This window comes from Cryptomeria japonica, chromosome 3, assembly GCF_030272615.1.
Source record: "Cryptomeria japonica chromosome 3, Sugi_1.0, whole genome shotgun sequence".
Taxonomy (NCBI): Eukaryota; Viridiplantae; Streptophyta; class Pinopsida; order Cupressales; family Cupressaceae; genus Cryptomeria; species Cryptomeria japonica.
The window spans coordinates 203,808,213-203,833,827 of NC_081407.1; the positions used below are offsets into that span (position 1 = coordinate 203,808,213).

Consider the following 25,615-nt stretch of genomic DNA (forward strand, 5'->3'; position numbering starts at 1 on the left):
TCAAGGAAATTGAAATATTAGGGCAATGTTTGTGTCCATTAATTCAACTAGTTAAAAGAACACCCTGAATCTGTTGAAAAAAAATCTTTAAATTCTTCAATTGGTATCACAGCAATAACACAAACTGTTATCAGATTGAATACACAAAAAAGCTTCTTGATCATGTGATCAAGGATCATGGAGAGATCAGAGATGAACAATTCATTACAATAGCCTGTATAAATAGAGGTCTTAGACACATTGAGGAATACTAAATATATAAGAGATTTCATGCATAGCTGTCGTTAGCAACTTCATGTAAATTATATTTTTAGAGCACTTAATTTTAGCTGCAGAAAACAACAGTTCAGTTGAACTATGATACAAAGGGCATTAGACATACACTTTGAGATTTCACACCATGTCTAGGCAATTAAGAAACATAACAGAACCCATATAAATCAAAGCCCCTAGGCATAAGCATTTTACACAATCCAAGGTTAAACGAGAACATTAAGTACAATTCATACAATAAGTATAAACTTGACAATGCATGGTCCAAGATTACAGAGGGCAAACTTATATGAATCATCTGAAAATCCATCTCAATTTCCACAACCTCAAAACTGTAGAGTAATCCATATCATGAAAATGTTCATTTAATAAATGGAGTAGCTACAAAGAAGTTTATTCAGCAGGAGGTCAAATCTATTCCTTTAAGATCCAGAAAAGTTGGTCTCCAATAATCTTTGGGGAAAAAAATGCCTGAACTGCCTAAGAAAGGATTCACAGAGATTAAATGACAAAGGTCCACAGCTCGTCTGGAAGTGCCCAACCTTCTGCAATAATCTTAAATTTTCTGACATTGTTTGGTAAATAGAGTGACTTTTTTTTTGTTTGCAGACGTGAGTCTGTAAAATAAGATCAGTTACCCGAAAGAGACTATACAATGCCCATCTTCAGTGCATTGCACTCCCTTATCATTTCTTTTGTAAAATACCGCCAAATCCAGGCCCAATGTGATTACAAATTAGATTACAAAATAGGAATAGGATTTCCCCTCAGAGAATAACAATGTTACAATTAGAGAAGGTACTTCACCTTCCAATGAAATAATAACAGCAACTTCTAATGCTTGTCTACAATTAGTTCCAAGAATAACTGTCATTCAAAATAAATTTCAAGCTACTTTTTTAGCCCTACCATGAGAAGTGGTTGTTTCTTCCCTTCTTGAATTTGGACATTCTGGTTTTCTTGCCCACACTGGTGCCCTGTCTGGCTCATACCTGTAATCATAAAAGAGCTCTTCGCCTCCTTGAATACGTTCCTTCGCAAATATACCTACTCTATGATCACCAGCAACCATAATCACCTGCCAAAGAATTGCTTAGGGGTCAAACCAGAGGCCAAAAACTCAGTCAACAAGCCAGCTTCAAAATATTTAGCACGGTCTATTCCCAAACAAGATACAGTTCAACATACCTTTGCATAACAATTTGGGGTGGGAGAATGATTTGCAAACTTCAACTTATCTCCCTTACGATATGCATCAAGAACATACTGAAATTTCCGAAATAGTTTATCCACATTATTTATTTAAATTTTGAATTGATAAAGCAAATGCATAAAAGTTGAAATTGTAAGCAACATCATAAATATAAAGGTAGAGACGAACATATACTTCTAGCTTATGGTTAGTCATCTGTTATCAAGTTGAGGCACTTGAGCATTATATCTCCCTTAAGTCAAAAACTCTACAACTTGCCTGATCATTCAGGTTGAAAAGGAAGGACGAGTTTTCTCTATCATAAATCTTTCCTCGCTTGTCTGCTTCTCGATGTGAAATCAGCTCACCAGTATACTCCCCAAGGTAGTCATGTTTGTTGACAGAATTCTGAAACATATGGTGTTGGAATAAAAGGGTTTAAAATATAATTAGCACATAATTGACTACTTATGAGCACAATTAATATAAATTCAATGGCACCTTCAAAAAGGCTCCCCATCCAGAAACATCAGACCTTCCAAGTAGCACCTGTACATCAAATTTTGTTCAAAATTGAAAGCTATAAGTTAAAATCAACAGTGCACACAGACTTCTGCTAGATTCTTTAACCTGGCATTAGCTGAAAACAATCTGACAACCAAGGAAATTTTAAATACTAATGTAGAAGTCAAAAGTCTCACCATCATATATAAGTAAAATCTTAAATAAAGAAAAGACGAAAGTAACCTTTATGGACTAGCAAATAGGAACTTTCTAATCAAGAAAAAAAACACTACGATCTAAAATTGACTAGGCCACACATGTCTGGAGGCTAAGTCCTTTTTGCTATCGGTTGATGACTTTAACAAGAAATTGTGGGTGCATTTTCTGAAAAACAACTCGGAATGTTTCACTTTGTAGCATTCAAAACTTTAGTAGAAAAACAAACATATAACCAAATCCAGACTCTTAAGTCTGATATTGGAGATAAGTTTGCCTTAAACCAATTTAAAAAATTCTAAAAGAAGAATAAGGTACGTAGACAGCATAATGCTTTGTACACTAATGGAAAGGAGGAATAGGAGGGTCATGGAGATGGCCAAATGCATGGTGCATTGTTGGAATATGCCACATCAAAATTGGCTGGAAATTGTAAATACAACATTTTATGTCCTTAACGAGTGCCGCATGGTCAAGCAAGAGACCAATGGTAAGTGAATTTCATGTTTTGATTGTGTTGCTTTGCATTGACTCTGGCTGAAAGAGAACTAGAGCTGTTTTAAATGAGAAGACATCTTTAATCTCATGTGATATTAAAGTAATAAATAGTATTGTATTGGCATTTTTGATGATTCTTGGTCAAGTTTTGCTATTGAAATAAAACAATGCTTAGATAGAAGAACATTAGAGTTGAGTTCCACAAGGATCTCATGAATTTAGAGTGATAACAATGCTTCAGAGGGGAGCTAGAAAATGAAATGTCTACAAGGATGAATTGTCATAGCTAGTGTAATGTTAACCCAGATAGGGAAACAAATGGTGCAAGGTGGTGAACAAGCATAGTTTGCTTAAACTGTTTCACAGGTATTTGATGCTAGCACATACAATGAGGTCAAAGCAAATCTTGCATGGGAGGCTACCTTGAACATAGAATTCAAGCTTTGATTGTTGTTTGAAATACCCCAAGAGAAGAGATTCATTGATTGATAATGGATTCATAAGGTCGCTTTAAATCAAATGGTCCTTTGGACAAGTATGATGCTTGCCTTGTCACTAAAGGATATGTTTGAAAGGGTAGACCATTAAAAAACCTCTACTCCCATTGGAAAGAGGTGACCTTTTTGGCTGGTTATCTCAATCGTTGATTTAGCTGGATGGAGTATACATCAAATGCATGTCAAAAGTCCCCTCATGAATGAAGTCTTGCTAGAAAGAAAGAAACTATATTAATGTCAATGACTAATCAAGAATACGTTAATGGAACTAGAAGATACAATTTTTACAATGGCAAAGTACTAGGTCCAAAAGGGCCCTACACTAGTAGCAAACAAAATAAAGCAAATAAACAAAGAAACAAGAATCAAGAATACTTTAATGGAACTAGAAGATACAATTTTTACAATAGCAAAGTACTAGGTCCAAAGGGCCCTACACTAGTAGCAAACAAGATAGAATCCACAACAATCAAAAATATTAAAATAAGTACACACAAAAATAGATATGGGAGGAGAGGTGCCCTCAAAGTGGTGAACATGATTAATATTTAAAACCAAGTTGCCAACCAAAGGAAGAGGCAGATACAATCAAATATTTGTACTCTAACACATGTTAGATGATCCATGAAGCAAATACAATCAAATATTTGCACACCAACACACGTCAAAGGATGATCCAATGGCATTACCATCAATCATTATGGGTACCAACGTAAGATTTAAGAATGATTATCAAGGAGAATCTAGGGATAAGTGGAATAAGCTAACCAATCCTAGGTGGTAATGGGTTCCCCTAAGAACCTCCCCTATTACCCTAGTTTCAAGAATTTTTAGAGGTTGAGAAAAATTATCGATGTGAGCTTGCCCATGAAACATGCACTATGAGTGTTAGAGGGCCCCCAATGCAAAGAGAAGATAGAATCGCAACCCTTGGTATGAGAATTGTAGTGTTGGGAGCCCTAGTAATTGCAGATTCCAAGGAAGAGAAATATCTCACTAGTATGTTCCCCTCTAAGAATGAATCAATAGTATATAAATGGTGCTTAATGCCTCCAATGTATATAAAAAGTTGAAAGAAGAGTAACCACTATGATAGCTCTTGGGCCTTCATATAGGATCCTAGGCTTGAACATGGCAACCTCACAAATAAGAAGGGCAAGAATCTCTTTTTAAGGTGGTAGAAAAAAATGGATACAAAACCACTATAATCTTTGTAGAAGCAATGGTATCTTCCACATGTTGCATAGTAGGAAGGAAACTTGAAAATTATATGTTCCTCTATCTCCATCTAATGGAGAGAACAGAAGGAACAAACCCCTTCACTTTTGAAAAGTATGGTCACTAGTTTCAACATGTAATTGGTGAAAGAACACTCTCAACTAGCCAAGGAAAGTCAAATGACAAGACTAATGATGCTAAAGATAGTTGGGCCAAATAGTCTTGTCCACAACTTGTAACAAGTGTTGAACATAGAAATCTAACTCAAGATTGAGAAATTGCCAAGGGGAGGTCCAAATGAGTGAGTGACTTGGATATAGCAACAATAAATGTTGTATTTTGCAAGTCAATTGAGCACCTCATTCATAGGAAGAACATAATGATAGGTACCTAGGGCATACTTGAAATGAGGTAACTTGTCCAAAATAATGTTGATAGACTAGAAGAGCGAGGTAACCTCAAATAACCAACACCAACATCCACTATGACCAAAAGAAACAATCCCCTCCAATGAATGAAGAGTTGAAAGTTGATACCTTCCACAATTGATGGAGAATCGCCTACAGATTTAAGCTTGTATATATACCAAGTGAATCTGCAAATGATGGGCTTGGATTAAAAATTCATCGTAGACAATACATAGGGAACCATCTATTTTTTCACTAAGTAATATTTTGAAGCACAATCATCTGAACAAGTCTCAACCCAAGCCTAGTCACTAGACCCCAAGATAGGGCCCCAAACCTCTTAATTGTAAAATACCATGAGCTTATCATTGACTCAAGGAGGCACATCTTTGAAAGGGCATCCCAAATATGTAACTAAAAGCATTAGTGCTTCATAACAAAGAGTATATCCCTTGCAAAGACCATACTAAGAGGCAAGCAACAAAGAAATAAATAGGGCCTATGAACTTAACTCTCAAATAAGTTGAGGAAAGGTGATCTCAATTGGGTGTAGTTTGTAGAAGAAACTAACTCTACAAAGAGCATCCTTGGTGGTATCGAAGACCATAACCTTAGTTTTGCTAAAGTTGACCACACAATATTGTAGACGACAATTCAACAAAAACATCAAGCTATCTTTGCAAGTCACCGAGATAGAGAGATAAGGACTAAATCATTTGTAACGGGCAATATATCTATCAAGATAGAATAAAGAAGGCAACCATCATCTATATCAATATGTTGTTTAAGAAAATCCTCAAGCTTGTCAATGTAGATGTTGAAGAGGGTTGGTAAAACAAGACAACCCAACTTGACTCTAATGGTACTCTTGACAAATTTATAGAGGCCATGAGGAGCTTGAAATCATCCTACAACTATCTTGTAGAGACACGTAATGGCCATAATGAGAGACTAAAAAATACCAATCAAGTTTTAAAACGACTTATGCCTTGAAATAGAGTCAAAGGCCTTAAATTCCACAAAACAACAAAAAGACTTCAAAAGATTGATTTAAAAACCTCTTTCATGATGGCTTGTAGTGTGAAAATGTGGTAAATAGTGTAGAAATTTCTTGTGAAGCAAACTTACCACCAAGCTCTCAAATTCCTATTCTTTAGCAATTCAAAAAGTAGCATGTCTAGTAACATGGCATGCGTTTTGCAAATGTATGCCCAATCATGATTAGTCACGTAATTACTTGGGTTGGTACGATTCCCATATTTGTAAATTGTGCAAATGGTATGTTGTGACCAAGCAAAGGGAAACACAAAATGAACGATCTCATTGAGTACCTGCCAAAGATTGCACTTCACCAGATTATAGAGATTAACCAAGAATAGGCTAAACTCTAACCCTTCCAAAGCATCACAATAATTGTGGAGAGAGCTCAAACATGCCGCGTGCATGTGAGGAAAATTGACAAGCATCTCCTGCTCAGCCTTCTATGCCCATTAACCCATGGTAAGTTGTCCCAAACAAAAGCTATTTCCACTTCCTGCACAGATATCATTGTCCAAGGGATAAATAGAAGCTCTGCCTCTTGAAGGATCTCCTTTTTTGTCCTTTTTTCAGAGTACATATTGACACTACTGAATGTATAAGGTCATCCATGACTACTGAATAGCAGTTTTGTAGTATTTAGGTGTTCCTCCGTTCTACAGTTTTCGGTACACTACTCTTACTAGATAAAATCTCAAGAGTACCATAGCCACTTTTAGCTGTTTGTTATCTCAAATTTGCCCCCACGTAAAAAATCTCACATTAATATAATTTTCCTTTTATGCAAAAAAGAAAAACAAAGAAATTTTGGCAGCCTATCACTGCTAGATAAACAGGAATTTTCTTGTTTTATCATGTAATTTTGAGTTTGGTGAATGTTTGCTGATTGAACTTTCAATTGCCTGTGAGGGTGTTGGGGTTTTGGATCATTTCCCCTTTTTATACAACAAAAACATAAGTATCAAAGTTCATAATAGTTTTTCAGTGCAAATTGAAGCTACAATAAAAGCCTTGTCCCATACATATATTTTGAAATTGTGATAGAAACAAAAATATGATATCTTCTGCAAAACTAATATATAATATAATCATGACATACTAAAGCGATGAAAGTCTGTGTCTAGTATAGTATTGGAAGCCAATATCAAACAAATGCATGTACTTCCGATGATGGTCCGAATTGCTTCCAATGGAGTTGCTGCTTATGTCCACTCAAAACACAAGATCGACTATCATCCATCAGTTCACTGTTTGTAATTTGTATCTAATAGATGATCCAATCAGCAAATAACCAAAATGAATAGGTATATGCTGCTTTTACTCTCCTTCCTCCTATAAACTAACAATCTTAGCTAGCTCAGAGTTTTATTCCCATTTTTCATCAACTCCTCCAAGTCCAAACCTTCACAATCCAGCATTTCTACCTTTGCTTAACAAATTACATTAATTCTCTTGTCCTACTTCTGCCTGTGGGTAGTTATGCCCTTTGTAAATTTCCATATATTGTCCAACTGCATTTGAATGCCTCCCTCCTGACTTACATCCTCATGAATAACCCACATAACACTAGAATTCACAAAGGATTTCACCCCAATCACATGTGCAGCCTTCAGAACATTCAATCTTAGCCTTTCTTGCTTTGGACATGTACCCATTCAATGCATCAAAACCGAGGGGCAATGTGCTAGAAGAGTCGAGGGGCAACACCCCTGGTGGGGGTCTAGTAGGAAAGCCAACCTTCATTCGCACATCATTTTGCATTCACAATAAGACAAATAAATTTTTTTTGCATTCAAGAGAAATGACTTTGTTTTTGTCTTTAAAATTCATGAGAATTCATGTTGTAGGGTTTGGAGGCGGCATTTTTGGATTTTGGAGACACAAGTCAAAAAAGTTAGAAAACATCAAAATTTGTCACTTGCGCATCCCTCTCCACCAAATTCACTATGGGTACACCTGGGTTTGTCCCAAACAGACCTACAAATCTCCGGCGAGACCCTAGAAAACCTCTAAAGCAGACCAAATCCAAACTAATGTCCAAGCCAGACTGGACCCAAATTGATGGGCCAATAGGAGTTAACCAATACCATAGCATAAAAGCCACTTCAATCCTATTACATGTGAATTGCAGGACCTGCGACATGAATGCTGCCCTTATAAGCTATTACGTAAGGTTGAGTATGGTGCATTAATATAGCACCAAGGGTGGTCTCCATGTCCCAATATCAAGTATAATCACAACATATAGCCTGGCAGATTTATAGCCCCTTTCTTCTTTCAAAATTTTAGGAGAAAAGAGTCATTGTGGATGGCTTATGATTACCTTTGTTGAGGCCCCTTCCCCTTTCATGAACTAGAAACAATCATTAGCTAAGGAGTTGGTAAATGTATTGCCAATCATAAAATGTGGTAGCTAGACCATAGTTACAAAACTCGAACTCACCTCACACTCAGCAGGCATATTTGGGGCTCGGACTCGGACTTGGCAAAAAAATCAGCACAGTGCAAAAACCCAAGAAATTTAGAGATTTTGTAGGATTTAAAACTTGTTTCATACACCCTTTATTAAATAAACCTTAAAGACACAATAACATCATCAAATAGAAGCTAATTTGATCACATACACAAGTATACATCAATCACATAGGTATAAACGCAAATTGTAGCTAAAGGAAATAGCACACTTCAATAAAAATATTGTCAAATGTATACAAAATTAATGGAATATGAAATCCATGACATCAGAAGTTCCAAAAAAACATCAAAACAATAATTAGAAGTCTATGGCTCAAAGGATCCTACGTCCTACAAAGGCATCTAAGGTCAGTCATGGATGATGTAACAGCCATAATATATTTTTAACAATGAATATGCAGAGATTTGAAACAAAGGATATGTATTATGTAGATTTTTATGATCGTGATTCATCATTGGCCTATTACTTGCTTAGGCAAATTGTTTGATGGGGGTTTAGGAGCAACACCAAAACGAGGTTGAGGGTACCACCCCTCATACGAGTCTAAGGGGCAAAGAGAGACAGAGGTGGATAGATAGGTCCTTGGGGGAGAGGAGAGAGAGGTAGAAAGTGCCGTGATGTTATCACACATCCCCCCGTCGCAAATGGGGACCCCACCACTTCTTCGCTTTTTAGATAGATGTTTTGCTTACATTGCCTTAGCTTAGCAATAATTTTCTAGTTTTAACCTTTGCTTGTGAGAGGGTGTCTTAGTTTTAGTCTCCCGTCTTTTGCCTGTGCAAAGTGTCGAGTTTTTGGGGTTTTCATCAGATTCAGAGATATCATCAAAACAATATTTCAATGTCTTGACTAGTAAGGATGAATAGGTCACCCTCACAGTACTATAGCCAGTGTTGTTCTTCAGGTTCGTGCTAGCATGGTTGGAAGGATATTCTCATGCTACAGATGTGTTCAAACACGTTAATGGAGAAGAATGGCACTTTTCGGGATGATTTCGGGGAACTTTCTATTTTTAGAATGTTGCTTTTTTGCCTTTTCTATTTTTTGAAAGTGTCATCTTTAGCACTAATTGGTCAATTGGAGAAGTTTCTAGTTTTAGAAGTTTCTTTTTTTAGAAAATGCCAATATCAGAGGTTATTAAAGTGGAAAGGTACCATGGAAAGAAATTCCTCAAGGAAGTGTAGAAATTTATATTTCAAGTGTGAACCCTGCGTAAGGAAAAGGGAAAGATCCACTTGGAGGTTGACTTTCCAAAGAAAAAAATCCACTTAAAGGGTCGATTTTCCCAAGTAGAGTTGAGCAAAATGTTTTTTAAGTCCCTAAAAATTCCTTGTGAGGTAAAACCAATTCCATCATATTTTTCCCTAAGAGTGCAAGGTAAAATGAAGTGCAAAAGAGAAAAAATCCACTTAGGGGTCTAATTTCCGAAGTGAAGAGGTAATAAAAGTTAAGTAGAATAAGAGTAATTCCCTCATGAAGTTGAATTTCCCATGTGGAAATAAGGTTGTAAAGGTAAAGTGAATTTCATAAGGACAAATTAAGCCCTATGAGGTCCGATTCTCCACTCAAAGGTAAAAATCAAACTACCTTTGGGGGGTTGCATCAAATGTTGGGATAAATGTTGGAATAAAAGTGATACGAGTATTCAAGACCAAACAAGTGATACAATCTTTCATAGTGCAAATTCCTCAAAGGCAAAAGTAAAAATAAATATAGGGACTAAATAGCCCCTATACCAATCGATTTTCCACCATTTCATTTGGTGGAATGAAGTAAGGATAGTGTGAATTCCATAGGGATAAGATCTATCCCAATACTCATCGAATTCCCACTCTTGCAATAACAATTCCAAAAACCTAAAATGATATACATTAAAGAATTATTATTTGCTGGTAAAATCGCATGGAAGGAGAGGATGTCAGCTTAATTATTAAGTGCTAAACAAATGAAAATTTTAATAGCAAGCAAACATAAAAGTTTTCTCAAGGCAAGTCGGCTGTGTATGAAAGGTGCAATCATTGAATGGAAGACATATATAATGATGAAGGGAAGCGCTCCATCACAAATCAAATTTGAATCTGCTTAAGACAAATTCACATCCAAGAGAAATATAAACAAGTTCGCACAAAAAAGGAAGAAGATATTCACCACAGCCAGCATAAGGAATTCAGACCCAAGGACAGAGGAAATAGTGAATTTTGCTAAAATCACATCTGGAGCAAAGTATGTCATAATTGGAAAGAATAAATCAGAGTTTTACAAGCAGATCTGAGTGTGTCTCTTCACCTTTTCAAGTGTTTTCAGATCTGGAACATCATTTCCAAAAAGTTTTGAGAGGACAATTTCCAGATTTTTGAAGGGTTTTAAGAAGCGAGCTTTGTGAATTATCTTGCATTTTGCTTACTTAAGGTTTCATTCATAGTCAAGGTTTAAATATTCTCTGTCTTTTTCAGGTTGGATGCAAGCAATGTGATGTATGGAGCATGCAAGATCATACAAGGAAATGGATGAAGATGAAAGCTCTACAAGGATGTAAGATGCACAAGATCAAAGTGAAAGCTCAAGACATGAAAAGGACTTCACCAAGGCAAACAAATTTGAACTCAAGGATCAGTTCAAGGGAAAAGTCAAATAAGACAACATCACAAATGCGAATGAGCAGGATCAACATGTCAAGTCTTGGAGGAAGATAGTAACAAAGGCAAAAGGATGTTTTAAAATCTTGAATTTCCTCCAAAAATCCAAGAATTATCGCTAGTACTCCAAGGTGAAAGCTTCAATGGAGCAAGACAAGCTAATCAAGTCTACAAGGCAAGTTGACGTGGCATCCCAGTTTTCATTCAACCAATCAAAAGGCCCCAAGTTAAAATGTCTAGATACATTGTACCCGACTCTTTCAAATAATGGTCAATTGACACATGGCAATTTATCAAATATTGTTTTATGTACCTATCCTCAACTATCATTGGATAGAATTCAAAAAAGGACATGTGTGCACATCATTATAATTATTTCATTGGCCAGAGGGAGTTTGTTGCAGCAAACCCTAATTAGGGTTTCATAGTATAATCTTGACCATTGATTGGAAAATCAATCAAAGCCATTGAAATGTAAAGAGAGCTCTATATATGGCTCAAACCTCTCATTTGTAAAGGTTAGAAGTGGCTAGACAATAGTTAGTAATTAGATAGCATAAGCAATTAGGAGTTAGAATTAGAGTCGGAGGAGGAAACCAAAAATTGTTGCCAAGGCTTGTGGAAATAAATACTTGATTTCATTGAAGTTATGTTGAGTCTTTGTGTTGTTTCTTCATTTTGCATGGTTTCTTGTTACTTCTCAAAGTTAGATAGAGTTCATTGATTATGGTGGATGCTTTTGAAGATATTATGATGAATTCCTTGGTTCATACTTTTTTTGATTTGCTGATAGTATGTCACAAAGTAAAGTTAGCCCGAACCTCATTATTATGCTAAATTCAATTGTTGATACTTGTTAACGTTGCCCCAGCATTGGGTATTTGAGTGATGTATTTGCAATGTGAAAATCTTACATTTCCTTAGAAGATTGCATCAGTATTGTGTAGTTGTAGTCATCTTGGCGAATCAAGATTCGATTTGAGGGAATTTGTCTATCCAAGTAACATTCATCGTCATCATCGACTTTAAAGTAGCGTAGTCTTTCTCAACCCTTTAACCTTTTGCCCTTTTTTCAAGTCAGTTAGAGCCCATGTCCCAACAAAGTTCAAGCAAAACGTAAGTCCCTTTGTGTACCCAACAATATCACATCAAACGATTGAGCTTATCCACATCTCAAGACCTGACAGTAGAAACCTTGGAGTTGTCTCGTTTGATCACATAGTTTAGCATCCGAGAGATCTTTGTTCAAGAGAGGATAGAATTATTGTGTTGCATAGTGTCATAAAAAACACAACAATAGAGAGGAGATAGATGAAGAGTGATAGGGAGAGAGCTAGGTCTAGAGTTCAGGGGAGATAAAGAGAGTGAGATAGAGTGTGAAAGAATGTTGATAGGAGCTTGCTGATTACTAAAATTTGACAGTCTGAAAATTTGTAAGATCTTCAAAAGCCTAGAATTTGCATTATACCTCCTACAAATTTGAAACCACTGTCAAACATCCTACTAATATATACATGAAATACAGCTTAAAGTTTCTTATACATAAATATTATATTTCATGTGTATATTTAAATGGAGAGAATGAGATTGACTTGAAGACAAAGAGGGGGAGTTAATGTTCTATTTCATGTATATAATGGGGGCATGTCATAAATAAAAAAAGCATTGAAATTTTGTGAGTTTAAAAAAAAATGGCAATCTCTTAGGCCCAAACTCACCAAGTCTTGGAAAGACTCGATCGAGTCTAAGTCCAAACCACCCAGACTCACTGAACATGACTCACTTGGAGACTCTCATTTCTCTAAACTAGACTTAAGACATGTTGATTAGCAATTGTGTAATATCCACAATGATACTCCAGAGAAACCAATTAGCAGAGCAGCGAGCTTTCCTATTTGACAATTTCACTTACTTTTTTAGAGCCTCGTATATATCCAAATTGGACAAGTTATTTTACAAAGCTCTTTCAACCTTCCAAGAACACTCTACACAGCCAAATTATTGGTGTTTTCTCAATAATTCTCACAAAATAAGTAATGATGACCTTCCATTATCTCTAAAGATGCTGTTCCCCTATGGCCACTTCTTTATGTTTGGCTTCTCCATCAAAGTTCAATTCAATGCAGTTAAATATTGGAGGTGCCCACTCATTGATGACCTGTTTTAGAGAATTAGTAACAACGCTTTCATTAAGGAGATGTCTTACAACCTCCCTACAATTCTTAGCAATCGCTTCTTTTTTGTGGCTATAGTGACCACATTCTTAACATCTCAGTTATGGAGATCCTAATTTTTGCAAAAGATTGCCTACCAAATATCAACATCTCTAAAGGTTTTGTAATTTCTTTTGGGCCAAATCTTCCTACCTATGGTAGACAATTTCATCTTCCATGATTGTTATTAAGTTGAAATTTCTATTGTTCATAAATTGCAACCAAGGTTGCAAGAAATTGCATTAATAATTATGAAAGATTTACATAAAGTTTTGCATTGCATTCCGGCCATAGTTGGTATTGACAACATTTACAAAAAAGGCATTTTCCATTCCCAAGCCAAAACCACCCAAATCCTAGAGTGAGAGAACAAAACTCAGAAAGGAAGAAAAAACAAAGGCCATCCCACGGCCTTCAAGAAGCAAGAACCATATTGAAGCCAAGCCGATGAAAACAACTCCAAGTCCAAGGCTTGAACAAACAAAACCTTCCCCCTAAGAAGTAACCAACTAGAACAAGCAAGGGAGGCTAACAAAAAGCTCAAAAATGTGACATTGGTGACTGATTCCACATCCCAATGAAAATTGTTTGAGCACACCATGTGCTTGAACCTCTCTACCCACAACAAATTGTCCATCAATATCATCTAGTAGAAACTCCGTCTTGAACACTTCTCAAAAGAGAAGCAACGTTTGGACCTTTGGCTAGCCTAGATCCAACAACGATGCCAAAATCCAAGAGGATATGCTTGTGATTACTTGATAAATGTTCACAAGAGTTAAAACCCAACCTGATACCATTTGTATGGCTTCCATTGATAGTAATCTTGATTCCTTGCATATATTTTGCATCCTGTAATCAAAGATGAAGCCCCAAAAAGACATTTCGCTTCACATTTGAGCCTGACTGGGGACTCCATTTCAAATTGTTATACCAAAACATGGAAATCCAATCCAAATATAGGAGAGAAAAAGAAATTCCCATGTGGCCAACGAAGATAGATGAACATTAATGGTGATGTTTGGCCAAGGATAAAATGTTGCCATGCCATTTGTCACCCAACTCAACGGCAAAGCTTAAATCTCTAATATCCAAATGTCGATCTTGAAAACACATCAACTCTATGGGTCCAAAATATCTTTTATATCTTTTGATAACATTCCTATTTAGTTTTCTTATTTTACCAATCTCCATAGATGGCTTTGGAGTCCAAACTCCTTTTACTTATTTAAAAGCTTATATGCCTATTTGAAATATAGGCTGCAACTTTGAGCTAGTTTATTTGGTTCTCAAGTGTTCAATTCGCTAATAAACTATCCACAAGGCTTACTCATACATTTGTTCTACGTGATATCCCCTTGTCAAGAAATTAAATGTTGGGTGCCCATCAACAGTATCACCCCATACAACTTGTCAGATCAAGAACCAAATCCGACATCTAAATTAGCACCTTTGGAGATGTGTTCTATCCCATCAACCACATCATTGGCCAATTTGTCACTTCCTTTGAATAGCCTTATTCACTTCCTACCGCAAGGCTCAAGAGTAGATGCTCAAAATAGCATTCAAGTGGAAGGCCTCCTTTCTCTTTGTACCTCCAAAGAACATATTGTCATTTGCAAAATTGTCTGAACACCTTGAATATTCCCAACTCCAACCTCATTTCTAAAGGCCTTGCCTAAGGCTTCCACCATTATGATGAACCAAAAAGGAGATAAGGGATCTCCTTGGCAAAGGCCTCTTGAAACCTCGAAGAAACCTTTGGGAAAGCCAATAAGAATAACTAAGAATTGAGTTGTTGAGATGCAACTGAAGACCTAATTCAACCATCTTTTGTTAAAACCGAAGGCTTCAATCACCTTCAAGAGGAACCATTATTCGACCATGTCATTAGCTTTTTTGATGTGCAGCTTAATCACCATACATTGTTTTTGTTGTGTTGTATGGAGTGAAGAGCTTCTTGTGCTATGATAACTCCACCAAGGGTTGACCTACCCAAGACAAATCCAATTTGCACATCAAAAATGATAGAGCAGATTTTTCTTCAATCTATTTGCCATTACTTTGGTAATGATTTTGTAAACAATATTGTAGACAGAGATTGGTCAATAGTCATCTAGAGTGCAAACAACTTCCTTCTTCAAGATGAGGGCAATGAAAGTGTTGCTGACCTCTTTGAGCACATTCACCGATTCCATTCCCACTGTATTTTAACATTTTTGAAAGAAGCTTGCTAGGAAGCCATCTGGTCTCAAAACTTTATATGGATGCAATTGAAAAAGAGCCTCCTTAATCTCAGCATCGAGAAGCTTGCATTCAACATTTCGTTTTGGGCTTCTATAACCAACGGAGGGTGATATCCTATTGCACCAAGTGTTTGGATCCCTCCATATTGTTTAGGAGGTTGGGGAAGAAGTTTACAATCTCTCTTGTTATGGCTTCCGAATCTTCCAATGTTGTGCCAATGAGTAGTTTAATCAAAGAGTTTTTGTTCACCACTCTTCTCTATGTGGTTACATTATGGAAATATTTGGTGTTTCGATCACCATCATTTATCCAAGTCTCCCGAGATTTTTGTCTCCAGAAGATTTCATCTTTGGCAAGAAAGCATTAACTCTTTCTCTTTGGAGAAACAATCCTAATCCATGCCATTCCTTATCACCTCTTCTCCTAGCAGCTACAAATCTTCTTCAATTGACCTCTTGGTTTCAAAATTATTCTTGAAGTGGGTTAGATTCCATTCTTTAATTTCTTGTTTTAAAGTTTCAGCTTGGTGACTAAGAAAAACATTTTGGTACCATTAGGGTGTTACCCAATCCTCCCCCCTTCCCCACGAGGTTGAAAAATTATGGGTATTTCATCCACATGTTCTCGAATTTGAAGGGGTATCTTGTTGGCCTCCTAACCCCAAGAATCTCCATCTGAATCAAATAATGGCCTAACCCAAAACATGCAACAAGCGAAGAAACCTTTGGGCGTTCCTCATTCCACCATTCTTCCATGAGCTTGAAAAAATCTCGATCTCTCATCCAAATATTCTAGAATTTGAAGGGGCACCCTGTCGACCTCCTATCCCCAAGAATCTCCATCTGAATCAAATAATGGTCTAAAACAAACAATGGAAGAATCAAACCCTCAAAGGTGAAAGAAAAAGATTTCAAGTCCCAAAGAATAGAAGTCTATCAAGCTTTTATGCAATGTAACTAAAACCCAGTCTTCTATTGGTCCATGTGTATGTGCCATTGAAAAGGTCGATATCCAACAAGTGATCCTTATCCACCCAACCCCTAAAATTCTTTTGAGTTTGATTCTCTCCTAAGATGCCCAATTGTATATCACTATCGGGGATAATAGATTGAAGTCACCCCCAATTATGTGACATTGATTGGGATGAAAACCAAAACATGTTTCTAATTCCGCCCACAATTATCTCTTCCTAATGCATGAATTTGGACCTTAAACATTCACCAGAACAAATTGAAGATTTGAATAGACATTTCTAACCTTGTAGCCCATCTAGTTGGACCCCTCCACTAATTTGTCCAAGCACACTGGTTGAGGCCTCCAAAAGGTAGCAAGACCTCCTAGGACCCCAATACCCTGAACCCCCATTTACTTGCCAAGTTCTCAATTTTCTCCTAAACAATTCTAAATCAATGTTCGTCATCAAGGATTCTTGAATTAGGAAAGTGTCTACTTTCAAGATCTCCATTTTACACTCAACCAAGTGCTGCTTATTTGGCACATGTAAGTCCCTAAGATTCCACAATAAGAGCTTCATGGCTCCTCAAGAAGGGGGTTTCCTTTCCTGATCCCAACATCATGCTGATTTTGACCTGACCTTTTGCATCCCCGTCCAACACCCTCTTCTTTTGTAGTGATTTCCTACCTTTGGGTTTTCTTTTACCATAATCTGGGTTCGGCTTCTTGGTTGTGTTTTGTCTAATTCTTGTTTTTTTTATATGCTCTACCAACGTTTTATTGGTCTCTGGATCTGTGATTCTCCAAATAATAACAATTGCTCTTCCTCCAACAATTTCCCTTCTCAATGACTAAACAGGTATGTTGATCTGCATTAGTAGACCCATCCTCAAGCCTCACCATTCTATTATTGGTTTGATCCATCTAATCACACGCTAATCCATTAACTAAGCATTGATGTCTCAATGGGTGAGTCAAGACTCATCCTACTCAACAGTCTTGTTCATGGTTGGTTGCAAGTTGATTGTCAAAATTGGGGGGGCTTCCAAGGCTTCTATTGATCCAAATAAAGGTCGATCTATATTAATCTTTGCATAAAGGGGATTGGTAAATTCCATCCCTTGTGGTTCTAGAATTGGTGATGGTTTACATTTCTTTAAACTCCCTCTAGATCTTCCTCTAGTAATGACATTTTGCCTTTCTCTGCATTTTGATTGCCCTTTGCATCCCTTGTTTTTAGGTTAATTGTGAGATCTTTCTTAGGGTTTTCCAATACTAAGGTTGGTTTTGCCTCTATCCTTATCATCTCCAATCTTCATGAGCCCTAATTTGGACTACTTGAATCGAATCCCTTACCTCTAAGGCAGAAGCCCAATCTGGTTTGTATCTATTAAGATCTTCTAAAACCATCTCTCATTTTCAGTAATGATTTCCAACTCTTCCAAAAGCCCAACCTCCTGATCAACTTCTACACATAACTACGTCGTCGAGCCCAATTTTACATTGAGATAATCTTTGCCTACTACCAGAAAGGAGCATTGAGCTTATCCTATCATCCTCAAAGCCTAGAAATTCCAATATTTAGAGGACCAACCAACCAATCAAACCCACATTTATGCTTTTCTAATGTGGTGCTTAGGTCTAAAATGGGCTCCCAATCTATGCAATAAAAACTGAAACCCTCAAAGAAAAGAGGACTACCATGCAGAAACTCCTTTTTTAAATCCTTATCTATGCATTTGACCAAAAAGAATTCATTTGAAAGGGATCTAATGCTTACCCTTCGAAGTTGTGGATCCACCAATCTAGAATTCACCTCCTAGGGCATCCTTTGCCACACCATTTGACAAAAAGAGCTCAATCCTTGAGATGATCCCCTATTGGCTACATAACCAAGAGACACATCTCCCTCTTGAGAAACCCTTTCAGAAATGTAGACCAATCTCCAAGTCTTTTCCCCCACCCTGGGACTTCATTTCAGTCAAAGACTTCACTTTCGTGTTTCTTTTCGTCTCCCCCGTCTCTTGCACATCTCCTCAACTATATTGTCTACGTAGATACAATTGGAGAAGATGGCTTTGCGTTGAAGATTTATGGACAGGCCATACTGTTGAGTTGATTGGCATGTACAACTTAAAAGGAGCTCGATAGTGATTCTTAGATGATGGAAGATCAAGCTCAAAATGGTTAAGCAAGTTGGAGAGCTTGCCCATAAGATATTTACTCAAAATTAAGTTGCACAAGTTGTTATATTTGGTGCTAGTGCTTCAAGTAACTATGGTCTTTCTTACAAAGGTTTGTGGACTTCTATCAAATGTTACTATAGCTAAATTTATATATTGTTGTCGCAAATGCACGAGGAAGGAAGACTAAGTTCCATCACATAAAAATTATGCAAGAATTCTAGAGTGTTTATGTATGCCCAAAGAAGATCCTTCTATTTTGATGGAAAATAAAATGTCATTTAATACAGCAAAGCTTCTAATGGAGACAAGTTGTACGAAAAGTAGACCAAGAGAGAAAATCAACTCAATCCATGTTCCTTGCAATGGGCAAAGGATGCGATAGCTTCTAAATATGCTTAAAGAAAGAGCAATTCCTTCAATTTTGAGCCATTTTCCAAGTGTAGAAAATAAGTGCCTAGAAATGACAATAGTGTTGCTCATCACTATCTTCACTCGACTAGACAAGGCCAAGTCAGATCCTTTCATGAAAGCTTCTTGTAAAGTATGGGACTTGGTAAGTATTGCAAAGATATGTGATATTGGCCAATATTCTTGTTTTCAAAGTTTTATTTCATGATATTTTTTTTAAATAATTAAATTATATTAAAAAAATTGTCGTCTCCAAGTTACCCCGTCACCTATTTTTTTGAAAATTAGCCATATCGGTATTGGTACCAATGTCTGTAGTCTCTAGTAACCTTGTCTCTTGCTGACCTTGGTAGTTGGGGATAGGGCTTTCGAAGATATTACAAAGGCTTTGCTCCTGAGCGGCTTTGTTGGGTTCCTTCGCTCACCTCCCATTCCATTGTCAATTTTTTGGTTCGGAATCCTCCCATTCTTTACAAGGTCTAGCTTGTTCACCCTCTGCCTTTGAGGACGAACAGGCCTCTAAAACCATTTGCCACCGCCTACACCTATGCTAACAAGATTGTGTTTGCCCTTCTACCGAAAGCAAGGGTTTCTAATGACAGATTGCCCCACTTGTCAATATTGATTTTCATGCCCTACTCGTGCATGTGCGCCTTTTTTTCCTAAATGTGGAATCTTATTTTTTTTATGGGCTAAGATTATAAACTAGGAACAACTCTTATACATTTTTAGGAATTATTGAATTTATAAACATTATTTTACTCCTTTGGTTGTAACGTATGTCACATGGTTTGAGTTTGAGTTCATGTTCAACTTCATTTCGGATGAAGTTCAACAAAGAACATGTGAGATTTTGTCAAGATCAAGAGCTCAATAAAATGTACAAATAGAGACAAAATATAGGACAAGAATAAACTGTATTCTCATCAATAGATAGATGATCAAAAGATCAATAGTTGTTACATACAATGTAGATGATCCTGCATATATAGGCAAGGCTATATGGATATGTAAGCACACAAACATGACATGTGGCTCAATAAGAAACAATGGTAGGTAGGAAATAAGTGTGGTAGGTAAAAAAAACAATAAAATATTCCACATGAGGTGGATCACCCACCAAAGGTGGAATTATCACTCCACAATAAGTGGATATGCTAAAGTAGTAACAAGATCACACCATAAAAGGTGGAAATTCTCCTACACACACTATCCCAATGTGGCACAAACACCCAAGTGTCTCATACCCAAACTACTATGAAATGCATCATACTAAGTAAACTTAAGTAAGGTGTAATAATATCCATGATGAATGATTATTTACACCAACAGAACAAAAAAATAAGAAAAAAATCTTCATTAAATTCGTCTCATATAAATTTGATTTTTAAATAATGAGTAATATATTCAAATAATCAAAATAGTTTTAACATTGCTAAATAATTAAGTTCCATGTACAACTTTTTTTAATTTTCCTCAATGCGTTTACATAGCATTAAATAATATTTATTTAAACTTAAAAATAGTTCTTTAGCAGTAAATAGATGATTGAATTAAATGATTGTAAACCATCTGATTTATATTGCATATGGTTACATTCAGCTAGTATAAGACAATCTAATCTATTTACCTTCATATAACAAAGCATGATGATCTAGCTTCACTTAATCATGCTTAACCCATTGCAAAACCATCAAGAACTGCAAGTTAATAGTTGATTGCAGTTCATACCAGTTAGCCTCATTGGTTCTGCCCACTTGTGTTACTTTGCACCACAACATTTGTACTTTGTGGTGTGTAATTGATTTAGAGGGATTCAAACTTGAGGTCAAACTATGTAGTAATGCACTATGCAGTGTGCACTGTAACCAGTAATTTCAAAATTGACAACGAAATTCCATATTTCAATATACATTCTCGTTACTTCCACCCTCTCATTCTCTGTTTAATATTTAAAACATTCACTATTTCTCTCTCCTTTTTCATTTTTCCTGTGTTTCTGTGTTCCGGGTTTTTTCCCAATAAAATCCGAAGAAATTGAAGACGTCTTATATTTTAATTTTCCGAGATATTCCTCAGAAAGACATTTACTTCAATGATAAAGAGCTTCCACACTTTGTTCAACAAGGATCTGGTTACAGTGTTGAAGGTATGTCACAGGAATAGAAAACATAACAATACTCGAGAAGACCACAGCAAAGACTTCTACATAATAGCTCAAACTCATGATCAATGGTTCTGCACTCTATCTTAAAGTGAGCCTGCAATTAAATTCCAAAGTACATTGCCTTAACTGCTCAGAAATCTTTATGCCTAACAGTGTGACATAAAGCTAATGTATACAAAATAATAAGAGAAAAACTGTCTTTCACCTTATTTCAAGATTATAAAACACAACTTGTGAGTAGCATGTTTGCATTACTTGTAGAAATATAGCCACAGCTGCCAGATTGTATCATTGCCAAATTGTGCATTAACTTTATTATTTAAGAGAAAAATAACTTTGATTACAGTAAAAACTGAAAAACAAGTGCTAGAAATTTTAGATACTAAAATGACAAAACCAGACTAAAGGGAAATTGTTTGTTATCTTTACTTATCAGAATGATAGTAATTCAAGTGGTTACAAACATTACCAAACCTATGCTAGAAGCAGGAAATAAACCAACTACAAATGATCTTATGGAATGTTGGGGGAATATTTTAGATTCCCACATGTAGATAACAATAGCGCATTCAGAAGATATACAAAATGAGTAACCAATTCTTACTCGTTGTTGCTGCTTTAGGAGAAGTTTCATATTTCTGCATTCATAATTATCACCTCTTGGTGGTGGACCTCCCAAAGTGCCATCTCCACAACTAAAGTAAACAAGGAAAATTATCAGGTATACCAGTCAATAGCACACAAAACAACAAATGCATGTTTTATACCAAATATATAGTATCAAAATGTATTCAGCCATTTGATACAAGCCAATGGATTGAAACTTTACACCAAGCTCAATTTATTGGGAATGAAAAGCCTTGAAGTGAGCTCTAAAGCAAAAAAAACTCTCTAAAGAACAGAATCATCATAATTACACAAAAGTCTGTGAATTAAAGGTGTATTTTGATAATAAATTCTATTATAAAAGTGAAAGCACACCTACAATTATAGTTTAGGTGTTTGTACACAAAAAATCGCAATTAGACATATCAAATTGCACTAACAACGCACAATATATAGGGAAAAGGTTAGTGTCCATTTTCGGTTGATTCCAACATCCTTCAAATTCAAAACTTTTCGGAAAATGCTAACTTTATTGCAAGTGAATTTTCACAGTGGCAGTAAGTTCAAAAAATCAAGATGGGTTCAATGGTACTTTCCGCATGCAGTTTCAAAATTCTAGGAGCTCACTACACTTCTTCAAGAAATTTGTTGTTTTTGGAAAGCACCAATTCAAATAAAAATAGATATTCTAAGAACTTAAGATTATTTTGGCATGGTCAAAATTCATATTTGGTCCATTATAATATTTCCCAATGACTTTGGGTGCATTTGTGGTAAGGTTAAGTTGTTGAAAAAAGTAAAAATTATAAAACAACTTATTTTTAACTATTTAGAAGGAATCTAAAGTCACTTTTTGCAGGAAAAATAAAAGGGGGTTTTGAGGAGAGAAAGCTCATTGCCAACATTTTATCAAACCCTTGATTATTTGGGAGACTGAACCAGATTCATTTTCTTAACCAAAGGATGAAAACATTTTTCGCCATCAATTCCGTGGAGGAAAACCCACCAAGTTGATCAAATTGCTGCTGAATAATAAGTATATTGTTTCACAATTTATCAAATCCCAATTGTGAGTTTGACTGAATTTTTTTTCTATGAGCTCGAGTGAATATTATTTGAGAACATTTTAAAATGCAGATTAATGCTGGCTGGCCAGCTTTCAGATAATATATGTTTTGTTTACCACAATATTCACAATTTTTTTACAGGCCTTAGAGGGCTGGCCATGCCATTTGGAATGCATATTCAAGTTTGTTTTGCTGGATGCCTGGCTTCTATTCAAAACCTAGTGTTTAGTGATTGACCATTCAAAGAAAATTGAATGCCTCACAAAATGTGTGATGTATACTAAGCCTTGGCACATTTTATTGGAAATAAAGAGGGGAAATGAGGCCTAAAAGGGCAGCAATTCATTGTAAAGGAGAATCACTTGAGCTTGAGTGTCAAGTTTGTTTACAAAACCTAATTTATATCTTCAGCATTTTGTGATAGCTAAATTGATGGGGAAGATTCCAATATAAAGGATAATAAGTTTACAGTTTGGACATTGTACGAATACATAGCAGACCTGATGGATAAATAAAAGTTTCCAGACATTGTAAGGCTGTATTAGTCACTGGGAAAGTATGGACCAGCACAGTGAGATTGAAAGGTGAAAAAATATCATTCGAGCTGTTCATGACTATTTGTTTATCACAAAATTGTTCAGTTTTCATGCCCAGTCCGCTACAAGAGGCTGCCAGCAAGCATAATCAGCACAAAATAATCAAGCAGACCAGCCATCTAGCGTGCTCCAGCAGTACATGGAGGCATTGTTATATGTATGAGGAGCTGTGCTATTATACTAGTTAGTCATTTGCATTTTATAAGTCAATATTTGTGTTGTGGAACAATCCTAATATGCAGGAAAATTTAATTTATATAACCTACATTTCTTTTGACCAAATTTGTCATCATATATGTATTGCAAACCTCAATACATTCAATAGTACAAAATTACTTAGTGCATTTTGTCAAACATTTAGGCATTATTCTTGAAATTTAAATCACGTTTTGTCTGAGCACATCAGTGTGGGATAGTACTGTTAAATTTGTGCCCTAGTTCAGTAATCAGATTTGTAACATTTGATTATTTTTTAGCATTTAGTAAATCATAATCAAGTAAATACACAAATGAAACAAGAGAGTAGGAGACAAACACAAAATACCCTGGGAAAACCTCCAAGGAGGAAAAACCCAGCACTAAAGACCCACAGGTTTAATTGTACAAATACAATACTTAGCTTGATTTTCCAGATCTGATCCTCTTTTGTATATCAGATCTGCCCTTCTAGATACACCAAGTGTCCACCAAAAATGCCTTATATCCTTTGGACAAGTTCGCACAATCCTCTTCAAGTTTCACACCTTTTAATTGCAGAGATAGTTCGCTGATTGTATGTGATATGAAGTGAAGCTGTATTTCCAAGTTGACTTTATTTATGAGTCTTTAACCTTTGTTAAATCCAAGTCGGCCTTCCTCCTTTTGGCGCCAATTTATTTATTTGAGACGTGGAGCATTTTAGGGTGGCGTGAAAGTTATAGGGCCTGAGCTTATCTTGGAGGCACGTTACCCCTTTAGGATAGGACCCAGTCCTATATGGGTGCGGATGTTGCCTTAAGGCAATTGGAACCCATCTTGCCTAGTTACAAACAACAGTACTATGGTATCAAAGCCACCTTTTCCTGCCAGCCTGTGGCAATTACAGTGATAAGATAATTTTCAGCTTTCTTCCAATAAGTGACCAGCACTTACACATATTTAGTAATCAACAGTTCTAGATAGTTGTTCAGTGATTTCATTTGAGCTTAAGGAAAGAGTTGTCCTTCATTCATCAATTAAATCATGGAAGAAAGAGGAATAACTAACTATTTTCTTGCATCTCTTAGACAAAGTCAGGATGAATTGGAAAGAAAATTTTAGAAGGTGTTTGGTGTAAGTTCAAATCATAGTTCCACGAAGTTTCCAGACGAGGGGACACAACAATGAGGGGCCAAGGGCCTCAATTTGGGGACAGCAGCGGAAGAATGGAAGAAATGGATGTTGGTAATAGAGGAAAATCAAGTGCAAACCTTATCCAGATTGGATAATTGGAAAGGAAGCATTGATGAATTAATGCGCAAGGCATAGAAAGCACAAATTGTGCAAATTATACAAGTTCACAAGAGGTCAATGAAAGGAAGCTGAGTGCAGAATAATGCTTCCAATACTAATCAAACAAGAGAGTGATTGCAAAAATTTCTTACACGCCCTTAAACAGTTATAGATTAGATGCACATATAAATTTCATATTTAAACAAATATAACCATAATTCCAGATGTACGTGAGAAAACCCTTTCGAGAAAAAACTCACACTCCAAACACAAAACTCAATTGCATTACAGCAACAAAGCGTTACAATACAATGCACATTACTAATGCTCTACAAGAGTAGTTACAACTATAGGGAATTTATAGAGTTGAAGATAAAGAGGTAGTCGCCCAAGGTTTCTATTGATGGCGAAAGCTTGCACTTTCGATCAACGCAAAATAGAACGTTGAGTGTATCCTATCCCCTCTTGAATAAGGAAATACCTAGTGCTGTTTGGACTAATCATAAGGGATAACCTCAAGGTTCCAACTGTCAGGTCTTGACTTGCTTAGGACAACTCAATATTGATATGTTTTGCTAGTAAATACGAGGGGACTTATGCATTTGACAAATTGGCCTACATCTGGTATTGCTGTCTGGGGATGCTTTACTTCTCAAATTGGGCAAAAATAAATAGCAAAGAAATAGGGTTTAGAGATTCTAAGGACAATGACGGTAACAATTGGTGATACAAGCAAATAGATTTTG

General features: G+C 36.2%; 1 protein-coding gene across 2 annotated transcripts in view; it reads right to left on the minus strand.

The window, feature by feature from the left end:
* Nucleotides 1-625: 625 nt before the first annotated feature.
* Nucleotides 626-25,615, minus strand: part of LOC131034229 (histone-lysine N-methyltransferase CLF) — a 147,243-nt gene continuing 122,253 nt past the window's right edge. For both annotated transcript variants that reach the window (XM_057965635.2, XM_057965633.2), the window contains 5 exons: nucleotides 21,735-21,825; nucleotides 1,967-2,014; nucleotides 1,745-1,873; nucleotides 1,462-1,539; nucleotides 626-1,351 (listed from right to left, as the gene is read on the minus strand). In XM_057965635.2, the coding sequence (XP_057821618.2) occupies nucleotides 1,160-1,351; nucleotides 1,462-1,539; nucleotides 1,745-1,873; nucleotides 1,967-2,014; nucleotides 21,735-21,825 (538 nt within the window). In that variant the 3' untranslated portion in view covers nucleotides 626-1,159. The remainder of the gene's footprint in view (nucleotides 1,352-1,461; nucleotides 1,540-1,744; nucleotides 1,874-1,966; nucleotides 2,015-21,734; nucleotides 21,826-25,615) is intronic.